Source organism: Gymnodraco acuticeps, unplaced genomic scaffold (assembly GCF_902827175.1).
Source record: "Gymnodraco acuticeps unplaced genomic scaffold, fGymAcu1.1, whole genome shotgun sequence".
Taxonomy (NCBI): Eukaryota; Metazoa; Chordata; class Actinopteri; order Perciformes; family Bathydraconidae; genus Gymnodraco; species Gymnodraco acuticeps.
Genome location: NW_022992313.1, coordinates 944,499 through 966,233, shown reverse-complemented (window position 1 = coordinate 966,233; position 21,735 = coordinate 944,499). Strand labels below are relative to the sequence as shown.

The 21,735-nt window shown below is 42.4% G+C and overlaps 1 protein-coding gene across 1 annotated transcript in view; it reads left to right on the top strand.

Annotated features, from left to right (window-relative positions):
- Window positions 1–17,502: 17,502 nt before the first annotated feature.
- The window catches only part of niban2b (niban apoptosis regulator 2b), a 56,821-nt gene continuing 52,588 nt past the window's right edge, over window positions 17,503–21,735 (top strand). The window contains exon 1 of the mRNA XM_034208354.1: window positions 17,503–17,792. Within this exon, the coding sequence (XP_034064245.1) occupies window positions 17,738–17,792 (55 nt within the window). The 5' untranslated portion in view covers window positions 17,503–17,737. The remainder of the gene's footprint in view (window positions 17,793–21,735) is intronic.

Below are 21,735 nucleotides of genomic sequence, written 5' to 3'. Positions count from 1 at the left end.
AGCACCGCACTTCCGGTCCGATCATTCCAAAATAAAAGCCCTGTGATATATTTACTTCCGTAAACATAAGTGTGCAGAAACTATGGCGGGGAAGTTCATTTAAGTAGCCTACATTTCAGAGCGGGTTTATCGTTACCTTGACTTTATGATCTTTCGGGTGTGTTGCCCATATTCATGTTATTAACGCTGATTAAACGTGACACGTTATCATACCCTCCGCTCTCGTGTCACACACACACGCGCGCGCGCATGCACACACGCACACACGCACACACACAGTAGTGTAGACGACGCTGAAGTTCGCTTCCGATTCAGAGCATCCGAATCGGCAGTTAAGGGGAAAGTTAAGGGACATTTAATTTACAGCACTGAGCGAACAATCCTCCGTGTTTGAACCTCTTAAATCGCTGCATAGCCGATTTATTTGGACTGGATTATCCCAGAGAGTCTAAAGATTCTTTATAACACGGTTTGAGATTTGTGAAACCTTTATTCTATTTGTGAACATTTTAAAAAGGGAGATGTCAGTGCTTGTTCGCATCCTGACCACATTAGACCAGGTCCTGATCTAAAACTCAAATCTGGACTGGATTATCCCAGAGAGTCTAAAGATTCTTTATAACCCAGTTTCAGATTTGTGAAACCTTAATTCTATTTGTGAAAATACAAAAAAGGGAGATTTCAGTGCTTTTTTTTTACATGTAGACCACATTAGACCAGGTCCTGATCTAAAACCACTAGACCTAGACTCATCAAATCTGGACTGATACAAGAAGGCATAAAGGCTTGCCCAGCTGGGAGGTTCACTCTCTGATTCTGATCCTGGCCTGCTGCAGCAACCTCAGCCTTCCACCTGTGTTTGTATTTTCACAAATAGAATAAAGGTTTCACAAATCTGAAACTGTGTTATAAATAATCTTTAGCCTCTCTGGGATAATCCAGTCCAGATTTGATGAGTCTAGGTCTAGTGGTTTTAGATCAGGACCTGGTCTAATGTGGTCTACATGTGAAAAAAGCACTGAAATCTCCCTTGTTTGTATTTTCACAAATAGAATAAAGGTTTCACAAATCTAAAACTGTGTTATAAAGAATCTTTAGCCTCCGTGGGATAATCCAGTCCAGATTTGATGAGTCTCTAGGTCTAGTGGTTTTAGATCAGGACCTGGTCTAATGTGGTCAGGATGCGAAAAAAGCACTGAAATCTCCCTTGTTTGTATTTTCACAAATAGAAAAAGGTTTCACAAATCTCAAACTGGGTTATAAATAATCTTTAGACTCTCTGGGATAATCCAGTCCAAATAAATCGGTTATGCAGCGATTTAAGAGGTTCAAACACGGAGGATTGTTCGCTCAACGCTGTAAATTAAATGTCCCTTAACTTTCCCCTTAACTGCCGAATCGGATGCTCTGAATCGGAAGCCAACTTCAGCGTTGTGTGGGGATTTCTTTACTGGGTGGACGCTATTTTAATTAGGTCATCCCAAACAATGCCACAAGTGCGCATGCGCGCAGTGCACTCACACAACGGGCAGACAGGTCTACAGAAACTACCGGTGTGCTGCTTACAGGGGTGCCGTAAGGGGGTGAAAAGTTAGGACGATTCTAAGGGCTCGTGACTGAGAGGGGCCCCAAACATCTTTAGAACATTAAGAAAAAATGTTTAAGTAACCTTTCATCAATCATCAATAATTAACATTAATATAACGTCATATTGATAATGTGAGGGCAGACCTGCTAAAGCAAAAAGCCGACCATGACGCCAGTCTACATCTGCTCCAGTGCCAAAGAGCTGCAGCTGCAGCTGAAGCTGAAGCTATAGCTTATGAAGAAGCAGATGTTGAAAGCGTGAAGCTAAGTTGAGAACCCATTGTTGAAGGTGAGCGCTTCAGTGCAGTCCAACACACTTCCAAGTATGTTCAAGCGCAGTCTCAGTACACCTATTCCGGAACGCATCATACACAGGTAGCAGTGGAGGCACAGGAAAGAAAAATAAAGACGTTTGAAACCACCTCAAGCTAAGTCAGTCTACAAAGACATACAAAATGAACCGACATCAAATACTTACCCTCACAGTACTCCGAAGCACGCTGATCAACAGTATGAGTCACAAAGTGCACAACACTTCGCAAGATACCTCATCAGAAAAGAAATGGTGAGTGCAGGTCTTCTTCAATTCGATGACAAGCCTGAAAATTACTGGTCTTGGAAAGCCTCCTTTATAAGTGCCACTAAGGACTTGAATCTCACAGCCAGAGAAGAGCTAGATTTGATGACTTATGGCGCATTTCCACTGCAGCGGGTAGCCCCGTTTAAGCGTCCTTAACCATCCTCAAGCGGCCAGGCCAGTTGTTGGTGGCCTTTCCATATAGCCTAGTACCGGCTAGCGGGTACTTTTTCCCTCTTTTTCCGGCCCCATAAAATCGTGGTTCTATCAGACCAGGGCCAGGGCTGAACTAGTGACGTCAACACTCTCGCCTGCTGATTGGTCAGAGAGAATCGTCACAAGATCGCGCACGAGTTCATCCCTAGCGTCGCATATATATTTAGAAGCAAGCTTGCACCATTTTTATAAACAGCATTTTGTAAACGGATGAGCTACAAAAATGGCTACGTCTAATAAGAAAAGCACACCGTGGTCGACCGAGGAGGTGACGACGTTCCTACATCTCATTGGGGATGATCAAATCCAGCGGGAGCTCGACGGAACAACTCGAAATGTGAACAAAAACAAAGCCGATCGCCCCGCCTACACTGCGTTGCTACCCCAGGTCCTAAACTGTAATGGAAATGCATCACGGCCTCGGACGGCCAGCGAGGCAGCCCGAGGCCTGAGCGAGGACGCTTAGGGACGCTTAAACGGGGCTACCCCGCTGCAGTGGAAATGCGCCATTAGTGGCTAGGGTCCGACTCCATGCAACAAGCAAAGAGAATTTGTGCAGTTCACGTACTCAATTCTGCAGCAGGTGTGAACATGGTCTGGCAACGTCTTGAAGAGTGTTATGGGGCGCCAGAGGTCATTGAAGACTCACTGCTCAACAAAATAGAACACTTTCCAAAGCTCACCAACAAAGACAATGCTAAACTGAGAGAACTCGGCGACATTCCCCTCGAACTTGAGTGTGCTAAGGACGAAGGTGATCTGCCAGGGCTTTCGTACTTGGATACAGCTCGTGGCGTAAGAGAAATAGTGGAAAAGCTTCCTTATAATCTGCAAGAGAGGTGGACCAGCATTGGAAGCAAGTACAAGTTCTGTTTCTTTCTTACAGTGCAGACGCTTTTCTGCTTGCTCCTGCCTCTGCTTACTTTTTATGGTGATTTTCCTATTCTTATTCTCTGAAAACTTCGAGCAGCGGCTCCTGGACATTAACTTATCCCTGGGACAGTTCATCTTCGTAAATAGACGGAGGGTTTCAGCCATATTTCAACATTTTTACGACGACCTCAGTCTTACAGTAGCGTGGCCTAGCAACAGCTAAAGCCTGGTAGGCTACTGCATGCTATTTAGCTTAAGCTAGTTGGTAGCAAAATGCCTCCGTTCTCTACAGATGACTTCCACAAACTTATACAGAAGATAGCTGTGTTGGAAATGAAAATGCAACGGTTGGAAGTTAACGTGGAAGTGAATGGACTATGTCATGGGAATGACACCACTTTACCAGTGTTGCAAAATAATGGAGAAGGGTATGCTAACTCACAGCTAGTTAGCAGCTACAAGGATTCCAAGGAACAGGAGGGCTGTGTACCGGGTAATAAATCTACAAGTGGTAGTCCTCCCTGGAACTCTCTGGGTGCAAAGCCTAAGAGTAAATCATTTCCATGGGATTTAGGAGGACGGATAACAGGCAGAGCCCAGTGCTCTGCAATCTGTGATGCGACCGGCTGGCCTGCATTGTTATCACCCAGGAAGAGCGCCTCTTCAACCCCTATTCATACTAGGAAACTGCAGTGGACAGCTGCTAAAGGGAGAACTACAAAAAATCCTCCTAAACCACCAAGTGTGCCAATCCAGAACAGATACGCTCCGCTGACCGAGAACCGGAGATCTGATGACCTGGATAACCTGTCCTCTTCACGCAGCAGGGTAAGGACCAATAGCTACTCCAAAAGTAAAAGGCTAGAGGGAAAGCTAACGACTGGGCCTGAAACTCTGATTGTGGGTGACTCTGCTGTAAGAGATGTAAAAGGTCTGTGTAATAAGAACAACACCAAAGTACTCTGTTTTCCCAAGGATGTAGTCTCTGACTTGGCTGAGAAGATCCTGCATATTGGGGCTGAACATCCGAACTGTGAAGAATGTGGTACTGCACATTGGAACAAATGATGTTGTGAAACAACAGTCAGAAGTGCTGAAAGAAGACTTTAAATGTTTGTTGGAAACTGCCAGCTCTCTAAATGCAGAGGTGTTCATCAGTGGCCCTCTACCGCCAGTCAGAAGAGGAGTGGAGAGATTCAGCAGATTGTTTGCACTGAACACCTGGCTTTCAACGGCCTGTACTGACCATTCTGTTCATTTTATTGACAATTTTACCTTTTTCTGGGATCGCAGACATCTTTTCAAGGCAAATGGAGTTTGCCTGAACAAGTCAGGAGTGAAATTGTTTATCTCTAACATATTCAACTGCCTGCGTTATCAATCTGTTCCCTCTGCCAAGGACAAGCGGCAATCAAAACAGGAGAAAGACACAACACATCGCGCAGAAAACCCTGAAGAATTATCACTGCACCCGCCTGAGGAATGTTCTGATTATGGGAGACACATGGAGGAGTCTCCACTGCCCGTCAACCCCCCCCCCCTGTCAACGCCTTTGAGGATACTCCGTTCACCCTTTCACCCTTTCACCCTCGCCCACCCTCCTGGGGATGGTTGAACACATGAAGGAGATACAGAGGGTTGGCACCGATTCCTTCCTGGAGTTCAAAGACCAAACTAAGGCGATATGCAGGGCTGGCACCATGTCCTTTACCCCCCGCTCCTCAACGACGCACCATCTCCCCCGTCTTCATCACCGTGCCTACGTCAACCACCTCCCCCCCAGGCAGCATGTCCTCTACCCCCGCACCATCTCCCATGTCTCCATCACCGTGCCTGAGTCGGCCGCCTCCCCTCCCTTCGAGAGGGCATCTGCAGTCTCCGAAGCCTGATAAGGATGTGTGTGTACTAAACGCTGCAAACTGATATTTGCTGGGTCCAGGCTCAAGGGCGTATGGCACTCTCAACTCTTTCCAGGACATGTCGGGGCCCTGCCTGCCTATACCTTTCCCGATATCTGTGTTGATAGGTAATAGATTAAGAGCAGTGAATCATCTTAGATACAGGAAGCGCTCAAACGTTTGTGTGAGTTTATCTAATTTAGCAGTGATTCCATGTCAGCCACAGCTTGTTACAAAAAACATGACTGATAGTGTGTTTAACAAACTTAAACTAGCTTTATTAAATGTCAGGTCTTTGGCAGGAAAAACATTTTTAATCAATGATTTTATCACTGAGCACAATCTCGATTTTATGTTTTTAACAGAAACTTGGATTGAACAAAATAACAGTGCAGCTGTTCTTATCGAATCAACCCCTCCCAACTTTAGTTTTATGAGTCAGGAAAGAATGCATAAGAAAGGGGGTGGAGTTGCTATTCTGTTCAATGATTCCCTTCAATGCAGGAAGACATCGTATGGAAACTTTGATTCTTTTGAATATGTGGCCCTTCAGCTGAAATGCTCCTCTCGAGCTCTGTTCCTAAATATCTATAGACCACCCAAATACTGTGCAAGCTTTTTTGATGACTTTACTGAACCGCTGTCTATAGTGTGTATTGACTTTGACCGTCTAGTCATTGTTGGTGATTTTAACATCCATGTTGACAACCCCCAGGACAGAGGGGCAAAATAACTGTTTTGTGTTCTTGATAGCTATGGACTGACTCAGCATGTGACGGAGCCCACGCACAATAAGGGGCATACTCTGGACTTAATTATCTCAAAGGGTCTGAATATCTCTACGGTTGTGGTGACTGATGTTGCACTCTCTGACCATTCCTGTCTTTTCTTTGAGAGCTCTATTTCTGTTCACAAAAATGTTCAAAAAGAGGTAACCACAAAGCGATATTTAACTGAAAATACTAGGGAAATGTTTACTCAGAATTTTTCTACCACACTTGCCCCTGCTAACATCTCAGTAAATGAGCTAGTAGATCATTTTAATTCAAAAATTAAAAATGTTATAGATGCCATTGCTCCAACTAAGGTAAAGGAAGTGTCTGGCAAGAAAAGATCTGCATGGAGAAAGGCCATGAGCGTGAAAACAGAAAAAAGAGAATGTCGAAAAGCTGAACGCAGGTGGCGAAAAACAAATCTCCAGGTTCACTTTGAAATCTATAAAGAGAGACTTGGCCTTTATAATTTGGAATTGAAAAACGCACGACAATCGTTCTTCTCTGACATCATTACCAAAAACAAAGACAACGCACGTGCCTTGTTTGCTACCGTCGACAGACTAACTAACCCCCCAGTGTCAGTAGCCTCTGAATTTCTATCCACCAGGGCGTGCAATGATTTTGCCTCCTTTTTCACCGACAAAATTCAGAAAATCAGACAAGCAGTCAGTGCCTCTGCATCAGGAACAGCAAATGTGTTGTCTCTGTGTCCACTTAACATTAATTCAAACACCATGACACAATTCCATCAGATTAATGATAAAAACCTAGAGGACATTATTCAACTTCTGAAATCCTCCTCTGCTGCCTTGATATTATTCCAACAGGATTTTTTAAAGATGTTTTTCGTTGCATGGCCTCAGATCTACTTCATATAGTAAACAAATCTCTTCACTCAGGTATTTTTCCACAGGCCCTGAAAACTGCAGTCATTAAACCGCTCTTAAAAAAGAATAATCTAGATGCTTCAGTAATGAACAATTACAGGCCCATATCAAACCTCCCATTTCTAGGTAAAATCATTGAAAAAGTTGTTTTTCAACAGTTGAGTAATTTCTTGCATTTAAATAACTGTTTCGATGTGTTCCAGTCAGGCTTTCGTCCAAACCACAGCACTGAGACTGCTCTTGTAAAGGTATTTAATGACATCCACTTAAACACAAACAGTGGCAGAACTTCAGTGTTAGTATTATTAGATCTCAGTGCTGCGTTTGACACTGTTGACCACAGCATATTACTAGACCGACTGGAAAACTGGGTGGGACTTTCGGAAACAGTTCTAAATTGGTTTGAATCCTACTTAAAGGACAGAAACAACTTTGTTTCTATAGGTAAATACACATCTGAGTTGACAAATATGACATGTGGGGTTCCTCAAGGCTCCATCTTGGGGCCTCTTCTCTTTAACATCTACATGCTACCACTGGCTCAGATAATGAAAAACAACATTACATTACATTACATTACCCAACAAAATAAGTTACCATAGCTTTGCAGATGACACACAAATGTACATAACAATTTCACCAGGAGACTATGCTCCAATTCAAACACTGAGTAAGTGCATTGAACAAATCAATGACTGGATGTGTCAGAACTTTCTCCAATTAAACAAAGATAAAACTGAGGTAATGGTTTTTGGAGCCAAGGCAGAACGTATAAAAGTTAGCGCTGAGCTTCAGTCTGCAATGTTCAAAACAACAGATAAAGCCAAAAATCTAGGTGTAGTCATGGACTCTGACCTGAGTTTCAACAGTCACATTAAAACAGTTACTAAATCAGCCTACTATCACCTAAAGAATATATCTAGGATTAAAAGACTAATGTCACAGCAGGATTTGGAAAAACTTGTCCATGCTTTTATCTTCAGTAGACTCGACTACTGCAATGGTGTCTTCACAGGTCTCACTAAAAAATCTATTAGGAAGCTGCAGTTGATTCAGAACGCCGCTGCTCAAGTCCTCACTAACACTAAGAAAGTGGATCACATCACTCCTGTTCTGAAGTCTTTACACTGGCTTCCTGTGTGTCAAAGAATAGATTTCAAAATACTGCTGCTGGTTTATAAAGCACTGAATGGTTTAGGCCTAAAATACATTTCTGACCTCCTGCTAAATTATGAACCATCCAGATCTCTCAGGTCTTCAGGGACTGGTCAGCTTTCTGTCCCCAGAGTCAGAACTAGACATGGTAAAGCAGCGTTCAGTTATTATGCTCCAAATATCTGGAACAAACTCACAGAAACCTGCAGGTCCGCTGCAACTCTGACTACTTTTAAATCCAGGCTGAAGACTTTTCTTTTTGTCGCTGCTTTTAATTGAACTATTCATATCTTAGACTGCACTGTAACTTTTATCCATGTACTTTTTCTTTTAATGTTTAATTGAACTATTCATATCTTAGACTGCACTGAAACTTTTATCCATGTATTTTTTCTTTTAATGTTTATTTTATTAGCTTTTCTTTTTAATGACTGATTTTAAATGCCTTTTTCTTAATGTCTTTCATTTTTTGTAAAGCACTTTGAATTGCCTTGTGTTGAAAAGTGCTATATAAATAAACTTGCCTTGCCTTGCCTTGCCTTACAGAGTAGCCTTCCCTCCTTTCTCTGTCTTCGCCAAGTTTATCCAGCAACAAGCAAAGACTAAGAACGATCCAAGCTTTATTATATCCACGCCAAGTAACAAAGCCTCTGTAACTGTACATAAAACAGACATCCCAGAGGAGCCAGCAGAGACCCAAAGCAGTCCTACTTTTAAAAAATTGGATGAGCCAGATCGCCAGTGTCCAATTCACAAGAAGCCACACCCACTGAAAAAATGTAAGCTCTTTAGAGAGAAAACTCTGGAAGACCGCAAAGCATATCTCAGAGACAATCGCATCTGTTATAGATGTTGCGGTTCTTTTAAACACATGGCAAAAGATTGCAAACTGACTGTCAAATGCTTCGAGTGCAACAGTGACAGACACATCGCCGCACTGCATCCAGGCCCTCCTCCTTTAAACGCTCAGTGCTACGGCTGGGATAGACGAAAGCGGGGAGCAAAGTGAAAGCTCATCTTCATCAGTGACCTCAAAGTGTACAGAGGTTTGTGGGGAGGGTTACAGCTCACGCTCATGTTCCAAAATCATCTTGGTGAAAGCATATCCTGCAGGGGAAAAGGAGAAGGCAATGAAGATGTATGCAGTGTTGGACGAACAAAGTAATAAGTCACTAGCCAAGACAGAGTTCTTCAACCTCTTTGAAGTTAAAGGTAACTCCACTCCATACACCCTGAAAACCTGTTCTGGGAAGTCAGAGACTTCAGGTAGAAGAGCCGTTAATTTTGTCATTGAGTCTGTGGAGGGGAAAGTACAGCTTCCCTTACCACCCTTAATTGAGTGTGACATGGTGCCAGATGAAAGAGCAGAAATTCCCTCTCCAGAGATTGCACTACATCACCCACACCTACAGCCAGTTGCTAACAAGATTCATCCAGTAGATCAAAACGCTCCTATCCTTCTGCTCTTAGGGAGAGACATCCTAAGGGTGCACAAAGTACGTGAGCAAATGGACCGCACAATGCACCTTACGCACAATGGCTAGACCTAGGCTGGGTCATTGTGGGAGAAGTATGCTTGGGGATAGCTCACAAACCATCATAGGTCAATGTCTACAAGACCAACATACTGCACTACGGTTGCACATCTTATCTCAGTCCATGTCCAAACAGTATTCATGTTAAAGAAGACTTCAGTGGCATGACACAGCATCCTAGTCTCACCTTCCCTGCATGTAAGCAGAACACAGATTGCACTGCGATTACAGACAATCTTGGGTGTTCGGTGTTTGACTGGTCCAAAGATGACAACAAGATTGCACTCTCAATAGAAGACAAAGCTTTCCTTGCAATCATGGATGCAGAGGTCTACCAAGAAGAAGGAAACAGCTGGGTAGCTCCTTTACCATTCAGCTCTCCTAGACGACACCTTCCAAGCAACAGGGAACACGCCTTGAAACGTCTCTTCTCCTTTCGAAAAACTCTTGAGAAAAGGCCAGAAATGAAAGAACATTACATCAAGTTCATGCAAAAGATGCTGGACAATGACCAAGCTGAGCCTGCACCACCTTTGGTCAAAGGAAAAGAACACTGGTACATACCAACATTCGGTGTGTATCACCCACAAAAGCTTAACCAAATACGAGTTGTGTTCGACTCAAGTGCTGAATATGAGGGAACATCTCTAAACGATGTGCTCCTTAATGGACCCGTACGTCTTACACATGAGGTTCTGAGCACATTCATGGCAGAGGTGATGGCGATCATCAACGCAAGACCCCTTGTGTCTGTGTCTACTGACCCAGATATGCCCCCTTAATGCTCCTGACTCAGAAAATGAGTGCAGTTTCAGCACCTCCTGGAAACTTCGATACAGCTCAGTTGCTCGGAAAGCAATGGAAGCAAGTTCAGTGCCTTGCCGACACCTTTTGGAAGAGATGGAAAGGAGAGTATCTGTCTACTCTGCAGAGCCGCAGGAAGTGGACGCAAGACGAGCCAAACGTCAAAGAAGGAGACGTCGTCCTTCTCAAAGACAGTCAAGCCCATAGGAACGAATGGCCAATGGGATTGGTTGTTAAGACTTTTCCAAGCAGTGACAAGAGGGTCCTGTAGTGGCAATTTCTTATGTTACCTTATATGGTAAAACCAAATGCTTCTAAAAGCATTGTCTAACACTACTGTACCATTTTCCTGATATGTGCTGTTTTCTCTGCATACTCTAATGAGGGGTATTATTCCCAAGCGCTTCAAGGCCACAGAGCTGATTTGGCAGACTATGTTGAGACTACTCCTCTTCACACAAAGTCACACAAGAACTTCCATATTCTGGGAACCATTATACTATCTACAGCTCAAGGACAGGTGTCTAATAACAATATGAGACATCCGTGTGAAAGCAGATTTCTGAGGCGTTCCGCCTAGCTACACAAAACTCTGTCTGCCCGCCCTATCTTGTATATAAGCTTTGCTATTTTGTGACTATTGCGCACACTCCTGCAGACTATCCTATACTCTGTGAGACCTGTGCCTTCGAGACGCCTCGAATAAAGAACCAGAAAGACAACTCTGTTTGTTTCACCAGTTTATTGATTGATCATTCTAATTGTATATCTCCACAGTATTGACTAGGTCTAAGATTTCCATAACAGTCCGCAAAGTAGAAGTGTGGATTGTGAAGGACGGGACAGCCAAGGTGTTCCTTAGGCCTGTAACAGAAATTGTTGTCCTTCTTGCAGAGTCTTAGAGAAATAACTCTTAATATGTTGTTTTCAGAGGACATTCCCTTTCAAGTTCAATTGTATTTGTCGTGATATAATGTTATTATCTCAAGCAGGGAGTGTGCTGCCTATTTCTATGTTTATGGAGTTGGGACATGTTTTTTGGCTCAGAGTGAGCGCTCCTTGGTTTTGTTGGTTTGCTGGGGGCGTGTCAGAATGAGCGCTCTCTGCTTTGCGAGGATTTTTGTAAATGTAGCACGGAGATCAACACAAGGAGCAGAGACCTCATGTAAACTGTGTTCGTGTCTGTGATGCTTGAGCCTTGGGGACTATTTGTCTGTGAGTTCTTCATGTGCAATTTGGATGTGTTATGTGCAGAATGTTTGAAGTTTGTAAGTTTTGGTCTGAAGCTAGTTTAATGTGTGCTAATTTAGCTAATGGTGATCTGTACGGTAGCCCTGAAGTGCAAGACACCACAGCATTTCACAAAACGCCACAGCATTTCACAAAACACAACAGCATTTCACAAAACGCCGCAGCAGTTCACAAAACACCACAGCATTTCAGAAAACACCACAGCATTTCACAAAACATAACAGCATTTCACAAAACACCACAGCATTTCAGAAAACACCACAGCATTTCAGAAAACACCACAGCATTTCACAAAACACAACAGCATTTCACAAAACACCACAGCATTTCAGAAAACACCACAGCATTTCACAAAACACCACAGCATTTCACAAAACACTACAGCATTTCAGAAAACACCACAGCATTTCACGTTGGACGGAAAGGGTATTCCTTAGGGAGAACACTTATTGTTTGTGATTGGACAGAACCAGCCATAGAAGCACTGTTGTGATTGGTTGTTTTTGCTGCCAGTCAAGAAATGACGCTTCGTGATTGGCCCAACACATCAGCCGTTAGCTGTTAGCACACACTCAGAGCTCACAGCTCCTCATATCTGTTCAGAAACTGGACAAAAGTTCAACATATACAAAACACAGACTGTCTATGTCATGGTGAATACAGTCGCTGCTTTATTTATGTCTGTATGACGTTGTTGTGAGTGTGGACGGAGCAGCTACAGGTTAGTTTAGCCTGATCGATCCGATTCCGATAGGATTTACATGGAGATACGGCCCGCCCCCTCTCCAGCGTCTTGTTTGAATGACAGGAGTAAACACAGAATTAATGCTTATTAATTCATGGTTTTTAAGGGGCTTATCTCCATGTAAATACTATGGTAGACCACCCAATATTGGCATCGCTCTAATCGCTCGAGTTTCACCGTGGCTGTCAGCTGTGTTTGCTCCTGTCATTCAAACAAGAGGCGCTGAGAGGGGGCGGGGCGTATCTCCAAGTAAATTCTATGGGAGATACCAACTACAACAAAATGAACATATTTGACCGTGATTTAATTGTAATACACGTTTCAAAGTGATGCCGAAGTAACTACATACTGATAACGGTTAGTAAAAACCATGAATTAACGCTTTGACAAGTCTGCAGATAAGACGGCAGGCGAAAAGCTTTTAAAATGCGTGTTTTCTGAATGGAATCGGATCCATCAGGCTAAACTAACCTGTAGCTGCTCCGTCCACACTCACAACAACATCATACAGACATAAATAAAGCAGCGACTGTATTCGCCATGACACAGACAGTCTGTGGTTTGTACATGTTTAACTTTTGTCCAGTTTCTGAACAGATATGAGGAGCTGTGAGCTCTGAGTGTGTGCTAACGGCTGATGTGTTGGGACATATTTCGCTGTCGGGTGTTGACCAATCACGAAGCGTCATTTCTTGACTGGCAGCAAAAACAACCAATCACAGCAGTGCTTCTCTGGCTGGCTCTGTCCAATCACAAACAAGAAGTGTTCTCCCTAAAGGAATACCCTTTCCATCCAATGTGAGATGCTGTGGTGTTTTGTGAAATGCTGTAGTGTCTTGCACTTCAGGGCCACCGTAGCTCTGTGCTATTTCTAGCTAATAGTGATGCTAATGATAGCTAATTCCTTTTATAGTAGTATGTGTGTCGTTTGTACAGTGCTATATGTTATGTAAAGCGTGCACACTTATGTGTTTTATTTCTGTATTGTTACAGTTTTACAAAGTAAAAGAAGAACAGTAACGTCAAGAAAGAAAACCTTGCATCTTTATTGGAGGACTTTTAAATGTTAGCTAATTGTCTAGCTACGCATAGGGATATGTGCGTAAGGGCAGAACATGCTGTGTTGATTTATTTTAAAGTAGGCGAGGCCTGTGTATTTTTTTTAATTCTCCTTATAAGAGTTATTTGTTTATTATTAGAGGTTAACAGTTTTCTATTATGTAATAAATAATAAATGCAAAAAAACTGCAGTTTTTGTCAATGATATAACAATATATACAACTTTATAAGCTATCAAGCCATCAAATATGTTTTGCAGCTCCAGACAAAATATATTGGTGAAAAAGGGGGCAAAATGGCTCTTTTGGTAAAAAAATGTGCAGACCTCTGTGTTAGCCTTTTCCACAATTCTTCGTTTTCCGAGGCTAGGAAGGTTTCTTGCCTCGCTTCTGAAGCAAGTGACTCGGGAAGACATGTGCTACCAAGCAAGCGTCCTCGACATTGAGAAACACCCTCTGTTTCGCGAGCATTGGGGGGGGGGTTTGGGGGGTGCTAGTGGAGCCTCTAATCTTCAAGTAGGGAGGGACGGCCCTGGTGCTGTATCTTACAATATTAGCAATATCTTATTCTTAACCGTTGTGTTGTGTTCAAAAGCTGTTACCGTTCATGGTGTTGGCGGGTCAATTTTGACCCATGATTTTTCTCAGTCCAAAACACTCAAAAATAATGACTATCATCCAATATTGTTTTTATCATAACTAACTTATTATGCATTCACAACCGTACAATGCTGTTGTAATTTTATGTTATGGCCCCAAAAAACATTACACCACATATTTAAGTAAAACATGTGATTCAATTCACTCATTATATTTCCTATAGTGAAGACAGTGGATCATTACGTTATCTGACTATAATAGACTAATATTAGAATACAATCTCCCCAAAAAAAGTTTTAAATGATTGTTACAGTGGATGAAGAGGTGTGGTGTCTAAAGTCAAAGATGAATCTTGATTGGTCCAACAAATGTTTTAGAGACCTTCAGACTTGGCTAAAATGGTCAAAATCAGTTTTGTAGTGTTTATAGCTGTTGTGGAGGATATCATGAAGCCTTGTTCCGTTAAAAAAAACTAGAGCGTAGTTATTATATAATTTTAACGTGAAACGGGTCACGGGAGACCCGAACACAACATAACTTTAAAAAACAATAACCTGCAAAAGTTCAGAACTTCGCCTCTGAAAAGTTGGCACATACTGTAGCAGACATCCAGAGCCAGGCCCCAAGACAGAAACAGACAACATGAGCTTCAAGTAGGCTACAGGATGACAATCAACAGAAGAGCTTCAGAGAAACTGCAACACAGATACTTGGAACAATCTTTATTTGAAGACTAACTATACACTTAATATAAGACGATGATAAAGATCTTAGATGCACCTGATGTTGAATCCTCTGAAGTCCCTCCTCTCTGTCCACATCAGCTGACCAGAGGGCAGAGGTTCACAGCTGGAAACATCTCAGCAGCCTGTTGTTGCTTCACAAACCACAAATAAAGAATTTAAGAGTGTTTTGACACTTTCCAATGTTCCTCTTTTCGGTTATCCTTTGAAGGCTGATTTGATGCACCATTGATGTGATATTATTTATAACCTAAAACATGTAATGTACATGTAGGATCTTCAGCACAATTCCGGGATGCTTAGCTGGCTGTTTGAGATCATGTAGCTGCTACAACACAGACACAACCAATCTGACGAGGTGAACACAAGCTAATATCATTTTGTACTTGTAGTTTTAAGTTTAAAAACATAATTTGTATAGTTGTACTAATTTTATTATAATATACAACTTTTGAAGAAATACTGAAAACATGATTGACATGAAATCAGGCAATCATAGGAAAAATACTCGGCTAAGTGTAGCCTACTACTGTTTGTTCTGTTTCTTGAAGCCTGTTGATAACATTTACATGTGTGTAATCCCCTATGTTATATTCTCAGAATATTCAAAATTCTAAATAATGACTCTTTTAGCACAAATAGGCCAAAGTGCCGTGTCCCAAGTCATGTTTGCTCAACTTCCATAACAGATATAAAAAAAGCAATCAAACAAATTCTGTTTTATTTATTCATTTGTATTGTTTAAAGCAGTGGTCGCCAACCAGTCGATCGCGATCGACTGGTTGGGACCGTGATGTTAGCATCTGGTTAGCTAGCTGCACTAACGGACATAAGGAGCTGTTTCCACAACAAGCTGGAGGAGACTCCTCCCCTGTCAGACTGAGGGGCTCAGGTGAGCTAAAGGACTCTCTGAGTGTTTAGAACGGTTTTGTCACAAATTATTCAAAAGATTATTTCCGAGGCACACCTTCATATGATCATTATAGTTATACAAACAATAAGAGAATAAATGAAAAACAGGTATGAAATACTATATGGCAGTAAAACAAGAATACAGTTTGAAAGGGGAGTGATTTGTAAAATATCCATAAAGAAAAAGTAAATCTGTTTACAGTTCTGTTTCATATGGGTGCTGAGAGAAGTATCCATAGATCTCTTAATGTTGCTCTCAAAGTGCACCAGATTGATGCTTTCAACTTCAATATTTAGAAAAAATCGTCCCGGGGGAGCATGCCCCCGGACCCCCCTAGAGGAGGTGAGGTCCGCCCCCCACTCATAAAAAATAGCACTTTACCCCTGCCTATATGCTCTGAGCTGATTATGGAGCCTTCATTGTAACAGTCATTCAGATGCAATTAGCCTATAAAAGGCCTCAAATTGGAAGCACTGTCTTTGTCACTAAATTCTGCAATAGGTATCTCGCCTTTCACCTAGGCCGAGGTTGGTGATCTTGGGCTTAAAAAGGTTGGTGACCACTGATTTAAAGTGTATTGAAAAGTGTGTGTCCAACGTTTGAATGTCCCCCCTGTTACTCTGATTTAAATCCCCTGGCCATTTAATATTCTATTATTTGTATGACTCAGGAAGAAGAATTCATTTTGAGCAGGATAATCTTATTCGAGGAGCAGAGTTAGAATCACTCTTCATTTAGATAGAAATATAGTAGATAAGTACTTTATTGATCCTCTGAATTTACAGGTTTTTAAATTATTTTTAAAGAGCTTGACTATTTTGGTAAAGCATACCGTGTCCACCCTGTTATTTTTTGTGGAAACTCATATGGAAATATCTGGTTAATATATTTATCTAACTTTCATAGCACAGCTTTGCTTTACTTCTCACTTAACATAATAAAGAAACAGACCATATAGTACAGCACAAACAACACAAATGATCAATACTTACATATATTTTCACTTGTAGTATTATAATAATTGAAATGCTGGTTCTTCTGCGGGTGTTCTATCCACGCTCAGCTACCGCACCGCAGCTGCACTGTACAATCGCTGGAGCACTGGACTGTCACTCAAAAACGGAGTAGCCAATGGGGACGCACCCCTGAAAGTCCCGCCCACCTGGGAGGTTTGTGTCAGAATCTCAAACAAAAAGTGAAGGAGCGCAAACGAGAAGAGCTGCAGCGAGAGCAAAAGTCTGATCATTCAGAAAGTAGCAACAAGAACTGCAAACAAAAACCTATGTTAGAACAAAGAAAAAAATACTTATAGTTTACATGATTACACAAATGATTTGTTTGCAACGTTTAGTTTTATTTTTGAAATTTATTTGATTTTGCTTGACTCAGTTTTTTTTTCTTTTAAACTCATAGTTTTGCTTTATTCTGAGAAAGTGTTGCTTTATCTTTATGATACAAAACTAATCCCATAGTAATGGCACCGAATGCTAAATCCACGAGAGGGCAGCAGAGGAACAGCATATCAAGTGGTGGGGAATAAAGATGTCATCCCAAACTTTTTGCACATTGTCCTCTCAGAGCTGTTTTGTGCCAACCCCTACGTTTTACAATAGGCCTATATTTGAAATACGCAGGCTGATTATGTCCAGAATGTTCGACACATTCAGGTGCTTCTGTTTCAGGCTCTTGTTCAGTGCTCCTCACACAGACGTATTTCTCCTGGCAGTGTGGAGAAGGTTTGAACACACTGTTGAACGTTCAGCGTTCACAGTGCGGTCAAATCCTAATAGTTCTAACATATTTTATCCTGACAGATTGAAGGGGAGAGTTACATTCCCCCACATGACTTGAACGCAGCGCCGCTGGGAAGGGGGGGGGGGGGTGGTTTAAATGAGGGTGTGTCCCTCTCCCACGGCTCCGCCAGTGTGTCCCTCCGCTCACTGTGTCCTCCTTCACCGTCTGCTTCAGTCGTTCTCGACCCGCTGACTGCAGGCCCGGTGATGTTGGACAGCCGGTGACAGCTCAGCCTCTGCAGGAGTCTCAGTTTTTCCGGCTCGGTTCCCTTCTTTAAACACTGCACAGACCAGGAGTCCACCTGGGGTTCTGAGTTCGCTCCAGCATGGGGGACGTGATCTCCAGTCACCTGGATGAGGGCAGGCGCGAGCTGATCTCAGGTGAGTCTGCGCGGATTCTGGAGCCCTGGCTCGGCAGGGTGGCGGTTTGACACGTTTCTACTGAAGCTAGGAAACATGAAAAGACTGTAATCTGAGATCTGTCTGTGTGTGTGGTGTGTGTGTGTGTGTGTGTGTGTGTGTGTGTGTGTGTGTGTGTGTGTGTGTGTGTTGGTGTGTGTGTAGTGTGTGTGTGTGTGTGTGTGTGTGTGTGTGTGTGTGTGTGTGTGTGTGTGTGTGTGTGTGTGTGTGTGTGTGTGTGTGTGTGTGTGTGTGTAGTGTGTGTGTGTGTGTGTGTGTGTGTGTGTGTGTGGTGTGTGTGTGTGTGTGTGTGTGTGTGTGTGTGTGTGTGTGTGTGTGTGTGTGTGTGTGTGTGGTGTGTGTGTGTGTGTGTGTGTGTGTGTGTGTGTGTGTGTGTGTGTGTGTGTGTGTGTGTGTGTGTGTGTGTGTGTGTGTGTGTGTGTGTGTGTGTGTGTTGTGTGTGTGTGTGTGTGTGTGTGTGTGTGTGTGTGTGGTGATGTGTGTGTGTGTGTGTGTGTGTGTGTGTGTGTGTGTGTGTGTGTGTGTGTGTGTGTGTGTGTGTGTGTGTGTGTTCTCTTTCTTTACTGTTTGCTTACTTACCGACATACATTTGAGTTTGTCTTCTAATCGCTGTGGTAGCGTCAGATAACGCGAGATAACGCGAGGAGTGGACATCACATCACGGTAACACCGGGTCATATATACTCACAGCAGAGCTGGGGGGGTCATCTCAGTATCATACTATAAAAGCAGAGGTGGGGAAAGTACTCAGATATTGTACTTGAGTAAAAGTAGAAGTACCAGAGTGAATACTCTGTTACAAGTAAAAGTCCTGCATTCAAAATGTTAATCATGTAAAAGTACAAAAGTTGTATCATCAAAATATACTTATTATATAAAGTAAAAGTAGTCGTTATGCAGAATGGCCCATTCCAGAATATTATATTACTAATTACTTTGTATACTGCAGGGTAGAATGTGAATATCGTCCAGGTATCCTTTTATGTGTCGTTTATATTTCACATTATTAGTTAAAATCTAACTAAGTAACTAAAGGTATTAAATAAATGTAGTGTAGTAAAAGTACACCATTTACCTCTAAAGTGGAGTAGAAGTACACAGTAGCAACAAATGTCCCTCAAGTATAGTACTACTTAAGTTAATGTTCTTAGTGACTTTACACCACTGTATAAAAGTAACTGAACTGATTACTTTCCGTTACTTTACACAAATTAAACTCCAAAAAAGGAAACGATGTAAATGTTTGTCCATTTCTATGCAATGGTTAAAGCTGGCCACTAACTGGATTATCTCTTCAAAGTGACGACTGGCACAAAGCTCAACTCTCGTTTCTGTACATGTCTGTATTTTACCTTTCCTTTTCTTATCATCTGAGGATATGTTCACCTCCTCCAATGACCTTTCTGTGTTGCATTACATTTCCATTCTTCATTTCTGCATTCAACTTTAGAACACATGCAGCGAACTACCTCCTCAGGAGAAAGAGAAAAAAAGTAATGTTACAAGCCAACTGAGTACACACGCACGTGCGCGCGTCAGATTCGGAATCTGAGGTATGCATGAAAAAGCGTGCGTGATTCTGTGCGTGTCCTCCAGTCCTTGAGCTGCAGCCACACAGTCTCTGCTGCCGAGACAAGGACAGGGTCTGGCTGGCGTTTAGGGGAAGTGCCTGGATTTATCATTGACACACACACATTCACACTTCCACTCAAAGTCAATTCCTGTTAATGAAATGGGTGAAACACATGTTGTGTACTTGACTTATCAGACTTGAGGTTATCGTGTTGATCGAGGGCTTCATCAGTAGGTGTGTTGTGCCAGCTGATGATTGATGAGCAGCTGATGAATGGAGCACCCCTTACTGTGGAGAAGCCGTGTCTTGATCCTGATAAGAATAATACTGGAGTCGTATGTAACCAGTTAGCGGCCTGTTTGACTTCCATCATAACCTCGAAGGTGAGGTCAGCGTGGGGGGGGAGTTGGGGGGGGGGTCTAGTGGGCGCAGATCACCCGGATCACATGGCTAACCTCTCATTTCCTCTCTTGAAACTGGCATGAGCTCACATGTGTTGTACTGGGTACTCTCGTCAGGCGTATGCACGTACACACAGTTACATGGAAAGCAGATGTATTATTGCTTGTTTATTTGATGTTTGTTGAAAACCAATACACAACAACAAATGCACATGAACGCAAAAAGACACTCTTTCTCTTATTTACTTATTTGTGTATTTCCATTTTGTATGTTTTTGTTCTCTGATAAATGCTGTGCACTGAAACTGTTTTTATTTCTACTAAAGCAATCGGAGATAGTACTGACAATATTTGTGTTAAATACATGTCTATTCGTATTATTGTCTTTTATCAGATGCATAAAACAAGACATAAACCAACAACAACATATCAACATTATCTATCAGCCGTCCTGCTCTCGATGTTAACCCGTTTACTGGACTCTACTTTACACTCATATTTATTTAGATTTTTACACGAGTAAATACACACGTTGATGTTCTCTTTTTTTATCTCTTTTAATGATCTTGTGACCCCTCAGATTAGTATTTGAGGGTCCTGACCCATGGATTGAGACCCACTGCTCTGAGCAGCTTCATTATGGTTGTTGTAAAAAGAAACATGTGTTTCCTAATTATGGGAATCATTGCCTGGAAGATAACAAACAAAATTACAAAATATACAATGACACCACAACAAAAACATTAAAAAAAATACACAACTATTTTTGTTCAATCAATGTTTATTTATATAGCCCAATATCACAAATGTTACATTTGTCTCAGTGGTCTTCACAGTGTGTACAGAATATCAGTATGACAATACGACACCCTGATGAAATGAAAGCAGGGATCCCAAACTTCATATAATGCATAGAGTAGTGGGTGAGGGGCCAGGAAACAGGAAATCCTAATGTGGTGTGTGTTTTCTGCCCCTGTTAAACCCTACAGTTCTGGAGGGAGTGTTAGGGGCCCAACAGGCCGGCTCTGTAGCCTGAGAGGTGTAGCCCTCACCTTAAAACAAGCCTTTCTGTGCGGAGCCGGGTGTGTGTTGAACGGGCTCAGATAGAGGAAGTACCTGGGACCCCACAGAACACACACTGCTCTGATTGAGACAGAGCAGGTCCGGAATGATCTCATGAGGTCAACTTTACCAAACAGCCACAGAATGTTTCTGCTCAGGTTATTACACAGGGACTCCCAGACAAAGGGAGACAGGTAAACACACCTTTAAGTTTAAATGAATGAATCCAGATTATAAGTATCAAGTTTAGTCAGCCATTTTTCTAAACCTGTAAAATCAAGAAACAGTATTATCTGCACCATAATCTGCAGGTAAATCCTGGATCAGCGCCTTGCACTTTGAAGAGCTGCTGCAGGGAAATGTTTGAGTTAAAGCTGCCATCTAATTCCCCTGGTAAACATGCCTAAATGTGAACTCACTTGGTGCTCCACTACATCCTTTCACAAGCACAGCTGTCTTCTTTCAGCTCTAATGGGAACACAGTCTGAATTTATGAGTCAGCCTATGGGTCTATCTCAGTGGAATGTTTTTGTTAAGGACTGGGGGGCGGGGGGGCTGTCTTGTGAGTCTATTAAATAGCTGTCTCAGCTCAGCTCAGATCTCTATGATCAACACGGGCTCAAGCAGTAGACCTGCCGTCAGTGATAGGATGATCCTTGGGCTGCAGCTTTGATTAGATGACGTTGCCACAGTGAGGAAGGGCACATGGTGGCATTATCAGAGCAGAAAGCTGTAGTTAGTGTGGTATCCAGCTGCAGAACAACAGAGCCACACGAAGCAGCAGCAGCAGCAGCAGCAGCAGCAGCAGCTCACAGCGCCTCTGATATCTTCTTACCTCTAACGCTGTCATGTACTTTGTAAAGAAACC